This window comes from Stomoxys calcitrans, chromosome 4 (genome assembly GCF_963082655.1).
Source record: "Stomoxys calcitrans chromosome 4, idStoCalc2.1, whole genome shotgun sequence".
NCBI lineage: Eukaryota > Metazoa > Arthropoda > Insecta > Diptera > Muscidae > Stomoxys > Stomoxys calcitrans.
Window position 1 is genome coordinate 92,342,096 of NC_081555.1, and position 23,377 is coordinate 92,365,472.

Genomic DNA, 23,377 nt, shown 5'->3' on the forward strand with positions numbered 1-23,377 from the left:
TGCAAAATTTTGGGAAGATTGTTCAAATAATACGCTTGCAGCGGCTCTTGGGGTGAAAATCTGGCGATATACATATATAACAGCTATTGGGTTGCCCAAAAAGTAATTGCGGATTATTCATATAGTCGGCGTTGACAAATTTTTTCACAGCTTGTGACTCTGTAATTGCATTCTTTCCTTTGTCTGTTATCAGCTGTTACTTTAAGCTTGCTTTAGAAAAAAAGTGTAAAAAAAATATATTTGATTAAAGTTCATTCTAAGTTCTATTAAAAATGCATTTACTTTCTTTTAAAAAATCCGCAATTACTAAATCCAAACACATTTCCATGAAATTCGCCAGTAATATCGAGAGTCATAAGAAAATCCTTCCTGCCGAATGTCGAGAGAATCGGTTAACAAAAGACCATTTTATTGCCGTATTACTGCAAATCGGACGAACATATATATAGGAGCTATATCTAAAACTGAACCGATTTCGAGCAAACTTCTCAGATACTGCCACAGTCGTCGAAGAAAGTGTTATACGAAGTTTTGGGAAGATTGGTCAATAAATGTGCTTGCAATGGCTCTAGGAGTAAAAATCAGGCAATATATATATATGCAAATCTGAACCGATTTCCATGAAATTCGCCAGCAATGTCGAGAGTCAAGAGAAAATCCTTCCTAACAAATTTCAAAAGAAACGTTTAACAAATGACCATTTTATTGTATTATTAATGCAAATCGGACAAATATATACATGGGACCTATATCCAAATCTGAACCGATTTCTATGAAATTAGCCGGTAATGTCGGGAGTCATAAGAAAATCGTTCCTGCCAAATTTCGAGAGAATCGGTTAACAAATGATTATTTTATTGGAGTATTACTGCAAATCCGACGAACATATATATGAGAGCTATATCCAAATCTGAACCGATTTTTTCCAATTTCAATAGGCTTAGTCACTAGGCCGAAAACTGCGACCTGTACTTTGTACACAAATTAACATGAACAAGCGGACAGACAGACATAGCTAAATCCAATCAGAAAGTGATTCTGAGTCAATCGGTATACTCTTCAATGGGTCTATCTCTCTTCCTTCTAGGTGTTACAAACTAATTCACTAAGTTATAATACCCTGTACCACAGTAGTGGTGTAGGGTATAATAAATAAGACTTTTAGCAACCGAACAAGGATAATCGAGGGAGCGCAGTTGTTGGAAGTCGTAACAGAACAGCGAATGCATAACGGAACAAAATCGGGCAAAACTAGTGGTTTCTAGGGGATCAAAAAGTCAAATCGGGAAGTCGGTTTATATGGGAGGCATATCAGGTTATAGACCTATTTGGACCGTATATGGCAAAGCTGTTGAAGGTCATAACAGAACTCTATCTACAAAATTTTAGCTACATCGGACAAAAATTGGGGCTTCTAGGGTCTCGGTCGGTTTATATGGGAGCTATATCAGGTTATTGACCGATTTGGACCGTACTTGACACAGTTGTTAGAATTTGAAACAGAACACCATTTGCAAAATATAAGTCAAATCGTACTAAAATTGTGGCTTCCAGAGGCTCAAGAATTCAAACTGGAAGATCGACTTATATGGGAGCTTTATCCAAATCAGAAGCGATATAGCCCATTTGCAATCATCAATTACCTAAGTCAGTCAATCCCATGGCAGCCGGTTGTACTTACCGGATTGACCCGATGGAGTTCCTCATCGGCAAGGGCTGCCGCCACAGTGTATACCATACTGCTACAACAACAACAACAACCTAAGTCATTAATCAGTATTTGTGCATTTCAAGCGTTTAGCCTTAGGCGTTTGGCCGCAATCGTGATTTCGACAGACGGACAGACAGAGGGATCGACTCAGAATGTCGATACGATCAAGAATATATTTACTTTATAGGGTCATAGGTCAAGATTTCGGGGTGTTACAAACGGAATGACTGGATCAGTATACCCCTATCCTATGGTGGTGGGTATAAAAACCATTAAAGATTTCGTACGATGGTCGAGCTTATTTTTATACCCACCACCATAGGATGGGGTATACTAATCTAGTCATTCCGTTTGTAACACCTCGAAATATTGACCTAAGATTAGGAATATATATAGAAAATATATATATTCCTGATCGTCTCGATATTCTAAGTCGATCTAGCCATGTCCATCCGTCCGTCTGTCGAAATCACGATAGCAGTCGAATGCGTAAAGCTCGCAGCTTGAAATTTTACACAGATACTCATTATTGATATATCGGTTCAGATTTTGATATAGCTCCCATATAAACCGATCTCCCGATTTGACGTCTTGTCCCCCAGGAAGCCACAATTTTTCGTTCGATTTAGCTAAAATTTAGCTTAAGCTAATATTCCGTTATGACTGCCAATACCTGTACCAAAATCGGTCTATACCCTGATATAGGTCTCATATAAAACGATTTCTCGACTTGACTTCTTGAGCCCCTGGATGGAACCCTGGAAATTCTTGAACCCCTTGTAATTTTGCATGTCGTGTTTTGTTATGACTTCAAACAACTGTGGCAAGTACGGTTCAAATCGGTCTATAACCTGATATAACTCCTATATAAACCTATCTCCCGATTTAAATTCTTGAGCCCTTACAAGCCGCAATTTTTGTCCGATTTGGGTGAAATTTTGCACATAGTGTTCTGTTATAAATTTCAACAAAGTAATCTATAACAAAAACCTGTCATGACAGTCACAATGACTAAGACGTCTGTTCTATACAGCGACAGCAAAGCGATAGTACTCTTCAAATCTAGATTGGTTCATAAAATTTTTGAAGTGTTCACAACCCCACTTTGTGACCATCTGACATTTCTTGCCCTTCAGGCTCCACCACCGTGGCGCAGAGGTTAGCAGGTCCACCTATGACGCAGAGACCTGGGTTCATATCCCGGCGTGAACATCAAGACAAATTTTCAGCGGTGGTTTTCCGTTTATCAATGCTGGCTATATTTGTGGGGTATCCTGCCATGTTAATTCTCTACCAAGTTGTGTCGCTATACGGCCGTTTGGACTTGCCAATAAAAATGAGCCCTCTTACCATTGAGCACTATTAGTCGGACTCCATTGATTGATGTGAGAAAAGTATGCCCTGTTCCTTAATGGAACGTTCATGCCCAATTTAGTTTAGCAGTAGTAACAGTCGAGGGCGACTTTTGAATTTAGAATATGTTCCCCAGTGATTTAATGGCTGCCTGATTTGTCAATCTCAATAAACCAACAACAGTTATGTTACACAAAGCGTCCACAGTTGTTTACATTATGACAACCTCTAGTGCACCATTTTTTAGAAGATTGCAAGAAATTATTTTGCCGTGACGTTAAGGGAGCTGTTCCATTGGTCATGTGGCGGCTACGGACACTGTTTTATCCTTGATACAATATCCGATATTCCAGGCAGTGTGGATTACACCCTACCTAAGCCGATTTTTGATAAAAAGTACTGTACCACTATTCCTGATAGAATCGATTGGAACTACGATATCCCTGGTAACAGAAGCTACATAGACTTCTATACGGATGGATCGAAACTAAACGGCCAGGTGGGCTTTGGGGTGTACTCTAAAGGTCTAGAACTGGTTATATCGAAAAGGTTACCCGACCACTGCAGTGTGTATCAAGCGGAGATCCTTGTTATTAAGGAAGTGGTCGAATGACTTAGATATAATGTCACTCATTGATAGGTGAGAAGTTTGCCCCTGTTCCTTAGTGGAATGTTCATGGGCAAAATTTGTAATTTGTTTGTTGTAATGTCATAATGACGATTGGCATAAATATCTTCTCAGACAGCCAGGCAGCCATTAAATCCCTATAGAACGTATTTCTGAACACAAAAACCGCCCTCGACTGCCCCAGATCTCTCAACGAGATGGCTGAGCAGTTCAAAATTCACCTGTTCTGGGTGCCGGGCCACAGAGATATCGCAGGGAATTGTAAAGCGGACGAGCTTGCGTGACTAGGTACTACCCTACACATTCCAGGGATACTGGAAAATGTGGGTATCCCTCTAACGATATGTAAGTTAAGTTTTTAGGGCCAGGCCCGAAGGACAACGACTATGTGGCCTAATCTAGACCTGAAGAGGTCTACTGCTTTGCTGTCACTGGCTAGAATAGACGTCTCAGTCATTGTGTTCGTCATGACTGGTCACTGTCTAATCGGAAAACATGCTGACAGACTGAAGGTTGCCAGCAACGACTTTTGCAATCGCTGTGGAGACATCGAAGAAGAAGAGACTATAGAACACCTTCTGTGTGTGTGTCCCGCACTAGCAGTCAGAAGGAGTTCTACTTTAAGTTCTTATTTCTTTGAGAACCTGTCGGATTTAGCGGATGTCAAAATTCGCAAGTTATTGGGCTTTTGAAAGCGATATGGATGGTTGAACGGTAGGAACTAGAAGGCATCTCCCTTCTTTTGTTCCTGTGGTATCACAATGGACGGAAACGTCCAAGTGAGTCTGATGGCAGACTGCCACTTAAACCTAACCTAACCTAACCATACATATTCTTGATCGTCTCGACGTTCTGAGTCGATCTAGCCATGTCCGTTCGTTCGTCTGTCGAAGTCACGATAGTGGTTGAGTTAAATTAACCGCTTCAAATTTTGCTCAAATACTTAGTATTGATGTAGGTCGTTGGGGATTGCAAGTGGGCCATATCGGTTCAGCTTAAGATTTAGCTCCCATATAAACCGATCTCCCGATTTGTCTTCTTGAGCCCTTACAAGCCGCAGTTTTTGTTTGATTTGGCTAAAGTTGTGCATGTGATGTTCTATTAAGACTTCCAACAACTGTGCCAAATCGGTCTATAACCTGATATAGCACCCATATATACCGATCTCCCGATTTGACTTCTTGAGCCCTTACAAGCCGCAATTGTTGTCCGATTTGACTGACATTTTGTTGTGGTGTTCTGTTATGACTTCCAACTTCTGTGCCAAATGCGGTCTGAATCGGTCTATAACCTGCTAAAGCTCACATATAAACCGATCTCCCGATTTAACTTCTTGAGCCCTTACAAGCCGCAATTTTTGTCAGATTTGGTTGAAATTTTGCATGTGGTGTTCCGTTATGACTTCCAACAACTGTGCCTAGTACAGTTCAAATCGGTCTATAACCTGATATAGCTCTTATATAAATCGATCTCCCGTTTTGACTTCTTGAGCCCCTGGAAGCCGCACATTTTGTTCGATAACTGTGCCAAGTACGGTCCCATTTAAACCGATCTCCCGGTTTGACTTCTTGAGCCCTTAAAATGTTTGTCCGATTTGGATAAAATTTGGTATGTAGTGTTCTGTTATGACTTTCAACAAGTGCGACAAGTACGGTCCAATTCGGTCTATAACCAGATATAGCTCTCGTATAAACTGAATTCCCCATTTTAGTTCTTGAGCACCCGCAATTTTTGTATGATTTGGCTGAAATTTGACTTTCAACTGTGCTGTGTACAGTGCAAATCGGTCTATAACCTGATATAGCTCCCATATAAACCGATCTGCCGATTTGACTTTTTGAGTCCTTACAAGCCGCAGTTTTGTCCCATAGACATGCAGCGTTCTGTTACGACTTCCAACAACTGTGCCAAATACTGTCCAAATCAGTCTATAACCTGATATAGCTCCCATAAAAACCGGTCTCTCGATTTTCTCAAATAGAGCCAAAGTTATTACGACTTTGCACATATTTTCTTTAATATTTGCAAGGATTATTTATTATCCCTCTGCAAAGCTCTCCAGAAGTCCTTTAATATTGATTCAGAATTAGATAGAGCGTTCATGTAGTAGTATTGTCAGGTGTGGGGATTAAAACTATAGGCTCCGCCCGTCTATTGCCTTCCGTTACATGTTCTATCCATAAAAAATCTGCATTTTTCCATCTAGTCAAAAATGTACACCAATGTGCCGAAACTCAACATCCTTTTTCTGTGTGTCTGTTTGTTTTTTTTCTCTGTCGCCTTCGCTTCCTGTTCTTTTGTTTACATCATCGTAGGTAGTTGTTGTTGTGGTATATGAGAGATGTTATGTACTTACATGGTATTGCTGATGCAGAATCGTGAGGATCAGGATGGTAGCCTTCTTTGGAAAAGTAGTCAATTTTAATGCAGTTGTAAGTCTCCACTCCTGTGTGCCAAAACAAAGAGGGGGCAGGGAGAAATACAGTGCGTCGTGGTAGTGGTGAGTGTTTGTTTTTTATTATTAAGTAAAGTGGGCGGTTCGGGGTTCGTAATATCGTCCGTAATAATGATCATAGCATAGACGGAGATGAAGATGGCGATGTTGTTTTTATTGGTATTATTATTGCAACATGGCCATTGTTTTTGTCGTCACCGTCAACATCGTCGAAGTTCAAGTAGCCGTTGTCGTAGTTCCATTCATGTTTTGGTTCCACATTTTGTGTAATCCATATGTCAGTGATATAAAAATAATCCATTTCAAATGTATTGTTGCCGTATCGAGTTGGAGATGTTGTTTTTAATGCCATGGCGACGACCGAGTTTGCCGCCCCAACCCCAGACCGGATGTTGAAACGGCATACATGTAAACATCCCACGGTTGTGTGTGTGTGTGTGTGTACCAATGACCATGGCCATGAGGAGGAGAGATGGCAGACCAGACAGCGTGATAGTGATTGTGAGGTTGGCATTTTGATTTGAGGTTTAGTTTAGCGCCACAATGACAAAGATATTGTAATTATTTCCACAACACATCGAGGGGTTGTATGAATGTTGGTTTGGTTTTGATTCGCCGAACAGCAGATTCATGGAAAAAAAAAAGAGTTGAAGAGAAAATAGAAAACAAAATGAAATATATATTAATTAAATTGTTGTTGTTTCAAAGTGCAGTTGTTTGTTTCGATATGATTATTTATGTGACTTTGTTTAATATTAAATAAAAGAACTTTGATCAATCATTTTGTATTTAGCATCAATGCTTTATGCAATTGGGGTAACACCAGCTTTTGCATTGTAGCCAATGGTTTTTCAGAACTTTTTTTTAATACTCTCAATTAATCCAGTGGGACAAATATTGAATGTTTATGCTCTAATTAAAGGTAGCACTACTAGTATTCAATAAGGATGAATGCGAAATTGCAACAAAGTCGGCTGGGATTTAGATGTAGCTTCCATGGAAAGAAGCTACATCAAATATACTTTTTTTACACTTTTTTTCTAAAGCAAGCTAAAAGTATAGAGTCACAAGCTGTGAAAAAAATTGTCAACGCCGACTATATGAAAAATCCGCAATTACTCTTTGGGCAACCCAATATATAGACCAATCATGACAACATGGGACTCAAATGAAAGGTATTTAGGAGTAGAATATGAATTTGGTATCCAAATGTGGGACCAAGTTTCTGGGGTGCGCAATACACCCCCCAAACAGGACCTATTTACTGATCATGGCAATATCGGGCTCAAATAAAAGGTAGTTAAGTGTAGAATATGAATCTGATATCCAAATATGAAACCAAGTGCATGGGGGGGCCGCTTCTTCCAAAAACAACTCTTTGGGGTTTGTTTTTGGAAATTTACTACAATAGCAATATGGGATGGAGGCCACCGTAGCGCAGAGGTTAGCATGTCCGCCTATGACGCTAAACGCCTCCGTTCGAATCCTGGCGAGACCATCAGAAAAAATTTTCAGCGGTTGTTTTCCCCTCCTAATGCTGGCAACAGTACTATGCCATGTAAATCTTCTCTCCAAAGGTGGTGCGGCACTCCGTTCGGACTCGGCTATAAAAAGGAGGCCCTTTGTCATTGAGCTTAAATTTGAATCGGACTGCACTCATTGATAGGTGAGAAGTTTGCCTCTGTTCCTTAGTGGAATGTTCATGGGCAAAATTTGTTTTGTTTTTAGCAATATGGGATGAAAGGTCTTTGGGAGTAAAGCACGAATCTGGTATCAATATTCAGGGAAAAGTGTGTATGGGGTCACCCCACCTCCATAACACCACCCATATAGGACGTATTTGCTGACCATTCCAATATGGGGTTGTAATAAAAAGTATTTTAGAGTAGAACACGAATCATATATATATTTTCAGTGCCAAGTCACTGAACGGCAGACCCATTCCCCAAAACATCCCTGAAACCGGTCATGTTTGCGTACTATAGAAATATGGGGCTCAAATGAAAGGTATTTGGGAGTAGACATCGAATCTGATATCAACATTCGAGACCAACTCTTTAGGAAACATCTCACCCCCATAACAATGCCCAAATACAACGCATTTGCTCACCATGGGAATTTTGGGACTTAAAGGAGTGGATCTCGATATTGATAGTTTTTAGGGCCCATACCCTAAACCGGACATATTTGCTGATTTTTGCAATAAGGGGTTTAAATGAAAGGTATTTGAGATTAGAAAACGAATTTGATATCCAATTCTGAAGCCAATGGCAATATGGGGTTCAAGTAAATGATATTTGAGAGTAGAACACAATGCTGATATATTTTCAGGGCTAAGTGTTTGGGGGACCACCCCACTCCCCAAAACACCCCTAAATCGGGCATATTTACCGACCACGTTAATGTGAGGCTTAAATGAAAGGTGTTGGTGAGTAGAGTGCGAAATTGATAAACACTTTCGGGATCATTATTCTGGGGGTCTACCCCTTCCCTAAAATACCCCACAAACAGCAATTATTTACCGACCATCACAATATTGGGCCCAAATAAAGGTATTTGGGAGTGGAATACGAATCTGATATCCAACCATGTATTTGGAGCACCGCCCATTTCCCAAATTTGTAATTTATTTATTTACACCCGCACAACAAGAATATAAAACTCTTATTATTAAAGTGCGGGTAATATGTCCAACAACACCCCCCAAAGAGTACATATTTTGGGGCCAAATATTTGAAGACGCCTCATCCCACAAACTCCGCTTAAACCAATAGCAATATGGGGTTTAAATAAATGGTATTTGAGAGAAAAGCACGATGCAGATATTTTTTCTGGGCCAAGAGTCTAAGGGACCACCTCACCCCCGAAAACACCCCGAAATCGGACATCATAACAATATCGAGCTGAAATAAAGACTTTTAATAATGGAGTATATCTCACATCCAAACCCGGTTCAGCTAGTGAAGTATATATATTCTTGATCAGCGTACAAATCAAAGACGATCTAACCATGTCCGTCCGTCTGTCCGTTGAAATCACGCTACAGTCCTTAAAAAAAAAAGATATTGAGCTGAAACATTGCACAGATTCTTTTTTTGTCCTGGATATAGACTATGTCTTGGTATAGACCCCATATAAACTGATCCGCCGATTTGTATTCTTACCCCATAAAAGCCACATTTAGTATCCGATTTTGCTGAAATTTGGGACAGTGAGTTGTGTTAGGCAAGACGATATCCTTTTCAATTTTGCCCAGATTGGTCCAGATTTGGATATAGCTGCCATATTTACCGATCTCTCGATTTAAAGTTTAGGGGCCATAAAATGTGCATATGTTGTCCACTGTCGTCGAAATTTGGGACAGTGAGTTATGTTTAGCCCCTCGGCATACTTCTGCAATATGGCAGGTTGGTCTAGATTTGGATATAGCTGCCATATAGACTGATCTCTCGATTTAAAGTTTTGGGCCCATAAAAGGCGAATTTATGGTCCAATGCCGCCGAAATTTGGGAAAGTGAGTTACGTTAAGCCCCTCGACATTCCTCTGCAATATGGCACAGATCGGTTCAGATTTGGATATAGCTGCCATTTAGACCCATCTCTCGATTTAAGGTTTTGGGCGCAGTGACTTATGTTAGGCTGCCATTTAGACCGATTTTTCGATTTAAGATTTTGGGCGCATAAAAGGCGTATTTATTGTCCGATGTCACCGATGTTTGGGACAGTGAGTTGTGTTAGGCTCTTCGACATCCCTCTTTAATTTGGCCTGGATCGGTTCAGATTTGGATATAGCTGCCAAATAGACCAATATCTTGATTTTAAGTCTTGGCCCCATAAAAGGCGCATTTATTATCCGATTTCACTAAAATTTGACGCAGTGACTTATGTTAGGCTTTTCGGCATCCGGGTCGTATATGGTTCAGATCTGTTTATTTTAAGATATAGCTACTAAAATGGCCAATATTTTGTTATAATACCTTGCTATGCTTTTCTTTGAATAGAAAAAATTTAATATGATATCGATCTGGAATATGTTCGAAGAATCTCAAAAAGATTTTAAAGGCCAAAATAGAAGAGCGCAAACTGACAAACTTAGTTTTAAAGAAAATTATTTCAAAATTTTTCTTAAGAAACTTTTGTTAAAATTTTATTCCCACTGAAGCTTTTATCATGATTTTATTACTATGGAAAATTTTGTTAAAATATTATTTCTATTGACAATGTTTTTTTTACGCTTTTGCATCATGAACTACTTACAATGTTAGAAAAGGACAACTTTTTGCTTTAGTAACAAAACAAGGATTTTGTTTTGTTTTTTTTTTTTTTTTTTTTTTTTTACAAGGAACTCCCATACTACGCATCGCTACATTGGCAGCTCTCCATAATTAATCACTTGTAAAGTGCAACCAAAATGTCAAAATTTTTATTTGCTTTCTGGTAAAACTTTTAAATTGTTTAAAGTTACTTTGTAATCCTTTAAGTAAAACCGAGTTTGTTATTATACATAAAGAAGTTTTTCTATGTAAATACTCGTACTCACAGTGTGTGCTTTTTGAGCTATATATGGGTGCAACACACATACCCGTGCACAGCTTTACGTAGCCTTTTTTGATGCGAGTCATTGATGCAATTTTACTATTGAAAACGTGTAAAAGTTTTTGAAAACACTAAACTTTTGCAATCCTGCTTTTTTACCTCGTTACAGTAGAAATTCTATTAAAGAAGATAAAACTTTCCTTCTTCTCCTCTGCCTCATTCTAACAAAAGTTAAAAAACTGAGCAACAAAACCAGAAAGGTACTTTAAACTTTGTAAAAATTACATATTACATTTCTTTGAAGTGCCCATAGATAGAGTCTCGGTTGCTCTGGCAAGGCTAAGGAAGTTGAGCCATTTTTAGATTTATAAGAATGTACAATAAAATACGACTTTGGGTGCTGTACCACCCCAGGTGATGAAATCCACTTGAGGCAAGTTTGGGAAGCAAAACCGCTGTAACAAAGCAAAAGGGATTACAAAGCTTTCGTTATTAACTTGTTCACTCTTTGGGATAGCCATTGTTCTCAAGATGATTGAAGTTTTTTTTTTATTATTGCCAATCAGTAAGAAATGAAAATAATCTTCCCATCACCCTTTGTTTGCAATACATGACTACTTCTTTCGGTTGGCCACACACACACATATATGAAAAACAGGTGAAAAGGCGTTTAGTCTGGGCCGAACTTTGGATACCCACCATCTCGGGTATACATGTAAGCCACCTTTCTTCATACTACGATGAAAAATGCATAATTTATGCTGCCATAGCAGCTATATCGAAATATGATGCGATTTGAACCAACTTCGGCACGGAAATTGAGTGGTTCAAGAAGTACAAATCATTGTTCAATTTTGTAGAACATTTTGTAGATACTTCTAAATATAGTCCGATCTGAAACATACACGACACTTTTGTCGAAAAGTCTAACACAAGTCTCAGTGTCAAATTTCAGCGAAATCGGGGAATAAATGCGCCTTTTATGGGGCCAAGACTTTAAATCGAGAGATCGGTCTATATGGCAGCTATATCCAAATCTGGACCGATCTGAGCCAAGTTGGAGAAGAAAGTCGACGGACCTAACACAACTCACTATCCCAAATTTCGGCAAAATCGGACAACAAATACGCCTTTTATGGGCCCAAAACCTTAAATCGAGAGATCGGTCTATATGGCAGCTACATCCAAATCTGGGCCGATCTGGGCCAAATTGAAGCAGAATGTCGACGGACCTTACACAACTCACTGTTCCAATTTTTGGCGAAATCGGACAATGAATGCGCCTTTTATGGGCCCAAAACCTTAAATCGAGAGATCGGTCTATATGGCAGCTATATCCAAATCTGGACCGATCTGAGCCAAGTTGGAGAAGAAAGTCGACGGACCTAACACAACTCACTATCCCAAATTTCGGCAAAATCGGACAACAAATACGCCTTTTATGGGCCCAAAACCTTAAATCGAGAGATCGGTCTATATGGCAGCTACATCCAAATCTGGGCCGATCTGGGCCAAATTGAAGCAGAATGTCGACGGACCTTACACAACTCACTGTTCCAATTTTTGGCGAAATCGGACAATGAATGCGCCTTTTATGGGCCCAAAACCTTAAATCGAGAGATCGGTCTATATGGCAGCTATATCCAAATCTGGGCCGATCTAAGCCAAATTGGAGAAGAATGTCGACGGACCTTACACAACTCACTATCCCAAATTACGGCGACATTGGACAATAAATGCGCCTTTTTTGGCTCCAAGACCTTAAATCGAGAGATCGGTCTATATGGCAGCTATATCCAAATATGAACCGATCTGGGCCAAATAAAAGAGGGCTGTCGAAGGGCTTAACACAACTCACCGTCCCAAATTTCGGCAAAATCGCACAATTAATGCGCCTTTTAAGAGCCCAAAACCTTAAATCGAATGATCGGCCTATATGGCAGCTATATCCAAATCTGGGCCAATCTGGGCCAAATAAAAGAGGGCTGTCGAAGGGCTAAACACAACTCACCGTCTCAAATTTCGGCAAAATCGCACAATAAATGCGCCTTTTATGGGCCCAAAGCCTTAAATCGAGAGATCGGTCTATATGGCAGCTATATCCAAATCCGAACCGATCTGGGCAAAATTGAAGCACGATGTCGAAGGGCCTAACACAACTCACTGTCCCAAATTTCGGCAAAATCGCACAATAAATGCGCCTTTTATGGGCCCAAAACCTTAAATCGAGAGATCGGTCTATATGGCAGCTATATCCAAATCTGAACCGATCTGGGCAAAATTGAAGTAGGATGTCGAAGCGCCTAACTCAACTCAGTGTCCCAATTTTCGGCAACAGCAGACAATAAATGCGCCTTATATGTACCCAAAACCTTAAATCGAGAGATCGGTCTATATGGCAGCTACGTCGACATATGGACCGATCGGGGTCAAATTAAAGAAGTATTTCGAGTGGCCTAACACAGCTCACTGTCCCAAATTACAGCGAAATCGATCAATAAATGCTCCTTTGGTGGATAACTAAAATCTAGAGATCAGTCTATATGGCAGCTATATCCAAATTTGGACCGATCTGGGTCACATTGCAGAAAAAGGTCTAAGGGTGTAGCACAACTCACTGTTCTAAATTTCGGCGGCATCGGATAATAAATGCGCCTTATATGTACCCAAAACCTTAAATCGAGTGATCCGTCTATATGGCAGCTGTATCCAAATCTGAACCGATCAGGGAGTGGCCTAAGACAAATCACTGCCCCAAATTTCAGAAAAATCGGATAATAAATGTGTCTTTGCCTAAGACCTAAAATCGGAGGATCGGTCTATATGGAGGTTATATCGAGATATAGTCCGATATAGGCCGTCTTCGAATCGGTGCAAAGTTTCAGCTCAATATCTCCATTTTTATACCCTCCACCATGCTAATTTCGTCATTCTGTTTGTAACTCCTCGAAATAATCGTCTAAGACCCCATAATTTATATATATTCTTCATCGTCATGTCATTTTAAATCGATCTAGCCATGTCCGTCCGCCTGTCCGTCCATCCGTCTGTCGAAAGCACGCCAACTTTCGAAGGAGTAAAGCTAGCCTCTTGAAATTTTGCACAAATACTTCTTTTAGGTGTATGATATAGCTGTCATATAAACCGATTGTGGATCTTGACTTCTTGAGCCACTAAATCTTGTCCGTTTTTAGCTGAAATTTTGCACGAGGTGCTTTATTATGACTTCCAACAGCTGTGCTGGGTTTGGTTGAAATCGGTCCATAACCTGATATAACTGTCATATAAACCTATCTGGGGTCTTCTTGAGCGTCTAGAGGGCGCAATTCCTATCCGATTTGGCTGAAATTTTGCACGACGTGTTTTGTTATGACTTCCAACAACTGTGCTAAGTATGCATTAAATCGGTCCATAAACTGATATAGCTGCCATATAAACCTATCTGGGGTCTTGACTTCTCGAGCCACTAGATGGGGCAATTCGTTTCCAATTTAGTTAAAATCTAGCATGAGGTGCTTTAGTATGACTTCCAACAACTGTTCTGAGTACGGTTGAAATCGGTCCATAACCTGATATAGCTGTCATATAAACCTGTCTGGGCTCTTGACTTCTTGAGCGTCTAGAGGGCGCAATTCCGATCCGATTTGGCTGAAATTTTGCACAAGTGTTTTGTTATGACTTCCAACAACTGTGCTAACTATGCTTTAAATCGGTCCATAACCTGATATAGCTGCCATATAAACCTATCTGGGGTCTTGACTTCTCGAGCCACTAGATGGCGCAATTCTTTTTCGATTTAGCTGAAATTTTGCATGAAGTGCTTTATTATGACTTCCAACAACTGTGCTGAGTATGGTTGAAATCGATCCATAACCTGATATAGCTCTCATATAAACCTATCTGGGGTTTTGGCTTCTCGAGCTGCTAGACGGCGCAATTCTTATTCGATTTGGCTGAAATTTTACACAACGTGTTTTGTTATGACTTCCAACAACTGTGTCAAATATGGTTTAAATCGGTCCATAACCTGATATAGCTGCCATATAAACCGATCTGGAATCTTGACTTCTTGAGCCTCTAGAGGGAACAGTTCTCATCCGATTTAGCTGAAATTTAGCATGAGGTGCTTTATTATGACTTCCAACAACTGTGCTGAGTATGGTTGAAATCAGTCCATAACCTGATATAGCTCTCATATAAACCTATCTGGGGTCTTAGCTTCTCGAGCCGCTAGACGGCGCAATTCTTATTCGATTTGGCTGAAATTTTGCATGAGGTGTTTTGTTTTGACTTCTAACAACTGTGTCAAATATGGTTCAAATCGGTTCATAACCTGATATAGCTGCCATATAAACCGATCTGGAATCTTGAGCCTCCAGAGGGCGCAGTTCTCATCCGATTTGGCAGAAATTTTGTACAACGGCTTCTCCCATGACCTTCAACATACGTGTCAAATATGGACCGAATCGATCTATAGCCTGATATTGCTCCCATATAAACCGATCTCTATATTTTATTCTTAAATCCCTAAAGGCCGCAATTCCTACTTGAATTGTGTTAAATTTTACCCAATGACTTCTACTCCAACATTCAACTCAATTATGGTCCGAATCGTAACATAACTTGATATAGCTCCAATATTAAATCAATTCTTTTCTTTTATCCTTTGTTTGTCTAAAAAAAGATATGGGGAAAAGATCTCGACAAATGCGTTCTATGGTGGAGGGTATATAATATTCGGCCCGGCCGAACTTTGCACGCTTTTTCTTGTTAAAGAATGTGGCGTGATTTCAACAGACAGACGGACATGGTTAAATAGGTTGTTACAACGATCAAGAATATATATACTCCATAGGGTCGGAAATGGATATTTCGATGTGTTGCAAACGGAATCACAAAATGAATATACCCCTATCCTTCGGTGGTGGGTATAGAAAAAGTTTCAAATATACAATTTCAATGGAATTCTTTGTTTAATTTTCATTTCAAGAAAACTTATACTCCTCGTTTATGGTTCTTTATCATTTTGCATCATCACGTTGCTATTCATCCTTCATCACGTTCCCATTGTATTTCATTTTATTTGAAAAGCATCGTCTACCACGTACTACGATATTGGTTACAAGTGAGCATTGTGAGTTTTTATGTAAACTTCAAACTAGGAACAAATGCAACTATTTCATCCTCATCCGATTAAGGCGATTTACATTCGTATGCTGGGGGTTGATGCACACACTTAATGTTTTCTCAACAAGGAGTTTATGAGCAGATATAGTGGAATAAATAATACGAGGCATAGAAACATACGGAGAAAAATTATTAATCGAAACCTTGTTAAACCATTTGCAAAGATATATTAAGAACAGAGTTTTTTTTTTTAATTTCAAAAAATTTTGCAATTTTATTTCTAAGGTGCTGCGGATTTGCATCCACCCCATGCCACTATTGACTTACGCTGAAACGGTAATGCGCTCTAAGTACTAAAAAGTAACAAAAAGGAAATTTAAGACAAGAATTCCGTGTAAATTACAAAATTGTTGTTCATTCCACGTCCCTAAATTGGTTCGTGTCTGGTATTGGGTTCCCACCCTAGTGCAGGTTTATGTTAGCAGCGAAAGCCGGGCAATGACATTTCAAATGCTTCAACGTCTCATTATCTTCACCACATCCATTACACATACTATCACATTGTCGCACATACTATCACATTTTGTTGTAGGACGGCTCGCAGTCCTATGTGTCCCGTTATGATACCAAATGCTATACCGAGCTCCCTCTTACTCCTTTCAGCAATAGTCTGGTCTTCCAACACTGAAGACATTTTTGTACTAATTTTAAAGTTTCGAACCATAGATTAACACACATAACTTAAAGATTATCAATTTTCCAACTTTTTAAGGAAACATTCCCTTTGGTGAAAACGACTTTTTATTTTAAACGGTAGATTAATAAATCCTTAACTTCGGAGATCGGTTTATATTGGAACTGTATCAGTCTATAGATCGATTAATTCCATATTGGACACGTTTGTTAAAGGCCGTTGTACAAATCGGATAAGAATTGCGCCTTCTAGAGGCTGTAGAAGTCAAGATCCCAGATCGGTTTATGTGGCAGCTATATCAGGTTATGTATCGGTTTGAACCACAATTAGCACAATTGTTGGAAATGATACTAAAACACAACGTACAAGAACTTAGCCATATTGGACAAGAATTGCACCCTCTAGATGCTCAAGAAGTCAAGACCTAAGATCGGTTTATAACCGTTTTAATCTATATTTGGCACAGTTGTTGGAGGTCATTACAAACCACTTCATGCTAAATTTCATCCAAATGCGCCCTCTATTGGTTCAAGGAGTCAAGATCCAAGATCGGTATATATGGCAGCTATATCAAGTTATGGACCGATTTCAACCATACTTAGCACAGTTGCTGGAAGTCATAACAAAATACTCCATGCTAAATTTCAGCCAAATAGGATGAGAAATGCGCCCTATAGTGGCTTAAGAAGTCAAGACCCAACATCGGTTTATATGGCAGCTATATCAGGTTATGAACCGATTTGAACCATACATAGCACAATTGTTGGAAACGATACGAAAACACCACGTGCAAAAACCCAGCCAAATTGGATACGAATTGCACACTCTAGATGTTCAAGAAGTTAAGACCCAAGATGGGTTTAAATGGCAGCTATATCAAAACATGGACCGATTTGGCCCATTTAAAATCTCAACCGACATACACTAATAAAAAGTATTTGTGTAAAATTTCAAGCGGCTAGCTTTTCTCCTTCGAAAGTTTGAGTGCTTTCAACAGACGGAAGGACAGACGGACATGGCTAGATCGAGTTAAATGTCATGTCGATCAAGAATATATTGGGTTGCCCAAAAAGTAATTGCGGATTTTTCATATAGTCGGCGTTGACAAATTTTTTCACAGCTTGTGACTCTGTAATTGCATTCTTTCTTCTGTCAGTTTCCAGCTGTTACTTTTAGCTTGCTTTAGAAAAAAAAGTGTAAAAAAAGTATATTTGATTAAAGTTCATTCTAAGTTTTATTAAAAATGCATTTACTTTCTTTTAAAAAATCCGCAATCACTTTTTGGGCAACCCAATATATACTTTATGGGGTATTAGATGGATATTTCGAGCTGTTACAAACGGAATGACGAAATTAGTAAGCCCCCATCCTATGGTGGAGGGTATAAAAATCTAAAATGGAAGTCAAAACATCGTTGAAAGATAGGAAAACGGCCTTGGGACAATACAACCGTGAACCACAGTTAAATACGCAAAATAGCCTTACAAACCATCTTTAATTGTTTTTAGGCTAAGATGCTAAGTCAAAAAAAAAGAGAATTTTTGAGAAAATCAAAATTGGACAGTCATCTATGAAATAAAATAAGAATCAATCAGCGATCAAAATTTGAAACGGATGATCATGTCCGTTAGTAAATGGGAAATTAATCTTAGGTTAGGTTAGATTGGAATGAGGGTGCAGATATTAATCCGTCCCATGCAACTATAGACACACTTAACCCAGTAATCCGCTTGTTGTGCGCTCTAAAAACAAATAAGTAAACTCAAAAAGAGAAAATTTTAAGTTAGGAATTCCGTGCAACTTACAACATTCTTAATTGTTTTATATGACACGCCCCTAAGTTGGTTCATGTCTGGCATTGTGTCCTCACCTAAGTACTGGTGTCTGTTAGCGGTGAGAGCCGGGCAATGATAGAGGATATGCTCCAACGTCTCATTGTCATCCCCACATGCCCTACACATACTATCACTTGCCGCACCGATTTTGTAGTCCTATATGTCCCGTTATGATACCGATAGCTGTACTGACCTCCTTCTTTCTTCCTTTAAGTAATAGCCTCGTCCTCTCACGATTCGGATCCCCCATAGGATTTTCGCTGTCCTATCGACTGTTTAGCTGTTCCACGGTGTTACATGCGTGCTCATCGCCCATGCCATTAACTCGGACTGCTTCGACCCGGCTTTGGATAAACTAATTTTATTGACGGCAGTGCTCTGGCCTTCACCGCCAAATCGTCTGCTGTTTTTTTCCCCCTTACTCTGTTGTGGCCCGGCACCCAAAGAATGCGGATTTTGCCATCATCAAAGAAGGCGTTAATCTCCTTCTACACTGCAAGACTGTTCGTGACCTTACCTTCCTGGTTGTTATTGCCCTTATGGCCATTTTATTGTCCGTAAATATGCTCACACTCGACGTCCTCGCGTTAGCATCACACCACTTCACGCATTCTGTGATCTCCCGGATCTTCGCCTGCAGGACCGTATTATGGTCAGGCTGTCCAAAACAGATCTCAGTCCCTGGTTTATCAATATAGAACCCCAGGCCCATTTTGTCCTCTACCTGTGATCAACCGTGTAACATGATCTTCCAAATGGCAATACTAGGGTTCCATCAATCCAAGACTGTGCCGTTGGCAGCAATGCTTCGCACTCGATCTCGAGGTCCATATCTGGTATCCGATCGGAAAACTCTTCTAATCCATCCGGGTTTCCAATCGTCCTATACCACGATGGTATGACCTGCTCCCGTCCTCAATCCATTCTCCAATCGCCTTAATTCTCATAGCCGCAGTGGCTACCTCACACTTAATCGGTATGTCAATGGCGCGGATATTTAGAACAGTCCCCAGTGCCTTAGTCTGCGTGGTCCTCATCGCTTCTCCTATGCCAACACAATATATACTCTTAACCTGTTGCAGGGTCCTTATGTTGCACTTTTTCTCCATCGCAGTTTACCAAACTACTGAGGTATAATTAAGTATTGGTCTAATCACGCTTCTGTAGAGCTAGTGGACTATCCTCCGATTCAGGCCCCATTTCAAGCCTACGGCCCGTCTACATAGTGCCCAATATCTGTGGGCCTTCTCAGTATGCTCCTGAATGTGACACTTTCATTTCAGTTTCCTTTTCAAGATCACTCCTAAGTATTTGACCTTGTCAGATATCGAAATCGTTTTATTGAGAAATCGTGGTGCGTCAAATTGGCCCGCCTTCGTCTTCCTCATGAACAGGCATATTTCAGTCTTCTCTGGGTTAACATTGAGACCTCTGGGTCTAGCCTAGTCGTGTGCCATCTGCAAATTTTGGAAATTTTGCCCATGAGCATTCCACTAAGGAACAGGGTCAAACTTCTCACATATCAATGAGTGCAGTCTGATTCAAGTTTAGGCTCAATGATAAGGTAACCCCTTTTTATAGGCGAGTCCGAACGGCGTGCCGCAGAGCGAAACCTCATTGGGGAGAAGTTTTGACATGGCAAAATCCCTCAGAAATGTCGCCAGCATTAGGAGAGGATAACCACCGCTGAACAATTTTCTGTTGTTTCTGCCACGATTCGAACCCAGGCGTTCAGTGTCATAGGCGGACATGCTAACCTCTGCGCTACGATGGTCTCCGTGTATCGTGTTCCATCTGCAAGACCCTTTTGGCTCTTCTGCATAGCTGGTTCGGATCCTTACCCCTAAGAAGTTTTGTAACATCGTCTGCGTTGCAGACGGGTTCAAATTCCAACTCAGTCAGCATTCGTAATAGGTTATTTATGGTATTCACCCAAAGTAGTGACAATAAAATGTTCCCCCTGTGGCATGCCCTGTGCATTTCCTGCCTTATATTTATGTCATGGGATCCGCAATTTATCCACCTGTTCCTTAGTATATGGTTTATCCAGTCTCTAAGAACTCGGTCCACCCGGTACTGGTCTAAAGATTGGATCAATGTGTCATTCCGCCCCCTCGATGTAAATGCCAACTGCCAATGTGGACATCTTGGTATCGAATGATTCTTCTATTTTGTGCACAACCTCGTGCAGGGCAGTCTCCACTGACCTTCCCTTGACATAGACATGCTGTTTGTATTTAAGCAGTTCGCTGGATATCATACTCTTTATCATGGTATCCACAATGCGTTCCATGGTTTTGATTGGAAAAGACGTAAAGCTTATGGGCCTGTAGGCCTTTGGTGTCGCATAACTTGCTTTGCCGGGCTTGGGTATAAACACCATCCTTGCCTTCTGCAAGGCTTTCGGAGTATATGCAAGTCCTAGGGACGCTGTGAAAATAGTGGCCAGATGAGGCGCCAAAGGTTAGGTTAGGTTTAAGTGGCAGTCTGCCATCAGACTCACTTAGACGTTTCTGTCCATTGTAATACCACAGGAACAGAAGAAGGAAGATGCCTTTTAGTTCCTAACGTTGAACCATCCAGATCGCTTGAAAAAGCCCAATAACTTGCGAATATTCAAATCCGTTAAATTAGACAAGTTCAAAAGAAACAGTGAACCTAAAGTGGAGCTCCTTCTGACTGCCAGTGCGGGACACACACACAGAAGGTGTTCTATAGTCTCTTCTTCTTCAATGTCCTCACAGCTTCTGCAAAAGTGGTTGCTGGCAATCTTCAGCCTGTCAGCATGTTTGCCGATTAGCCAGTGACCTGTCATGACGGACAGATCAACCAGATACGCCAGATAGTCGGCCTCCTTTTGTAGTGAGAAATATTTTATAAGGCCCGCCTGATTTAAATGGTTTGAAGCTCATCAAGGCTTTATTGACAGTAAATTCCGTTTTAATAAACCTCCGATCAGCCTCATTATTCCAAGATTTTGGTGTCTTCGTGAGTCCTTTCGTATCCTGTGGAAAATGGGTTTTCATCAAAAGCCTCAACATGTCCTCCGTTGTTTTTGCTCTCACTCCCATGTCGTCTACTAACGTTTTAGGTTGGACATGAATTTTTGAGAGAAACTTTTTCATCTTGGCGGCGCCAATAACTCTACCGACCTGGTCGCAGAAAAGCCTCCAGAAGGCACGTTTTACCGCTCTGGTAATCTTATTGTATTCCTTGAGCCGTGAGTAATACACATCCCATCAAACTTCCGATTTTTTACGACGTGCTCTGTTAATAAGTCTGCGGAACTCTTTCCCTAAGTTGGGAATATTCCGGCCATTCAGGACTTTTCTTGGGCTGATTTCCTTTCTTTCGCAAGACTCCACAGTGCAGTCGTAATCCTGTTGACATTGTCTTCAATGTTTTTTAAGCTTGGGCAATCTAAATAATCTTGCCCAATTCTTCTTCTGAGTAGTCTTCCGAATTTTTGACAGTTGGTTTACATTTTATTACGGAAGCTTACCGGATTCGGCGCTGGCCATGCTATTCTAAATCTAATGTAGCGATGGTCAGAGATAGCGTGTTCCATGGAGACCCCCAAAGCTAAACCTCTTCGATTCGATTTTCCGAACATATTGTCACATCTAATACCTCCTCCGTAATCCTATTAACAAAGGTAGTGGTGTGACCCATATTAAGTGTTGTTATGTCGTTAGTATTCAGGAATTCTGCCAGGGCTTGTTGGTACTGCCCCACGAAATGTGGTAAGAGTTCTCATCGCATCCTATTAATACCTCATTTCGTGTCTGTTTTGTCTTTCTCACAAGCCGTTGTAGTTTCGACGTGGGTGGCGGCGTCGTGGAGTCGAAAGGCAGATAAAGTGATGCACGGTATGCTCCACCATCTCCCTGTCCCATCACTGTTGTATCCGACGTTGACAACTCCGGGGAAAGTATAAAATTCAAATTTCTATGACAAATAACGCAGGTCCTCGGCCGAGTACCAGTGTTAGCATAGAATAATTGGTAGTTGATATGGCTCAGTCCAGAAACTTTGTTCCGGGTCGTCCATGACTCCTGAATTAAGGCAATATGAATTTTGCCCTTGCTGATTTTCTCCATCAGAGCGCGAGTAGCTTTCTCGCGGTTTTCTGTCTGGAGGTTTATCTGGATGACCTCAATCATTGGTTAGATGGGCTTCTTGAGAGTGGGTGATGGTCTCGTCGTCTGCTCCCTGTTCTTTAGGCTGCATTGAGTTTCCTCTCACTGCACTGCCTGATGTTCTAATATTAAAGGGTGATTTTTTTGAGGTTAGGATTTTCATGCATTAGTATTTGACAGATCACGTGGAATTTCAGACATGGTGTCAAAGAGAAAGATGCTCAGTATGCTTTGACATTTCATCATGAATAGACTTACTAACGAGCAACGCTTGCAAATCATTGAATTTTATTACCAAAATCAGTGTTCGGTTCGAAATGTGTTCATTCACCGTTCAGCGATGAGGCTCATTTCTGGTTGAATGGCTACGTAAATAAGCAAAATTGCCGCATTTGGAGTGAAGAGCAACCAGAAGCCGTTCAAGAACTGCCCATGCATCCCGAAAAATGCACTGTTTGGTGTGGTTTGTACGCTGGTGGAATCATTGGACCGTATTTTTTCAAAGATGCTGTTGGATGCAACGTTACGGTGAATGAACACATTTCGAACCGAACACTGATTTTGGTAATAAAATTCAATGATTTGCAAGCGTTGCTCGTTAGTAAGTCTATTCATGATGAAATGCCAAAGCATACTGAGCATCTTTCTCTTTGACACCATGTCTGAAAACCCACGTGATCTGTCAAATACTAATGCATGAAAATCCTAACCTCAAAAAAATCACCCTTTAGTATCATTGCATATCCCAGTCTACCAAATCTTGAGAAAGTCGGTAATGGTTCCATCATCGGGTCCCTGTTCGTAAGGTTGTTTTAAGTCTAACGTCACTGTACAGCCTGATGTTCCAATATTAGGATCGTTGCCTATCATTGGAGGCTACCGTAGTGCAGAGGTTAGCA

At 40.4% G+C, this 23,377-nt stretch overlaps 1 protein-coding gene across 1 annotated transcript in view; it reads right to left on the reverse strand.

The window, feature by feature from the left end:
• Positions 1-23,377, reverse strand: part of LOC106084985 (uncharacterized) — a 188,702-nt gene that overhangs the window by 86,115 nt on the left and 79,210 nt on the right. The window contains exons 3-4 of the mRNA XM_059367200.1: positions 20,720-20,728; positions 6,049-6,135 (exon numbers count right to left, since the gene is read on the reverse strand). Of these exons, the coding sequence (XP_059223183.1) occupies positions 6,049-6,135; positions 20,720-20,728 (96 nt within the window). The remainder of the gene's footprint in view (positions 1-6,048; positions 6,136-20,719; positions 20,729-23,377) is intronic.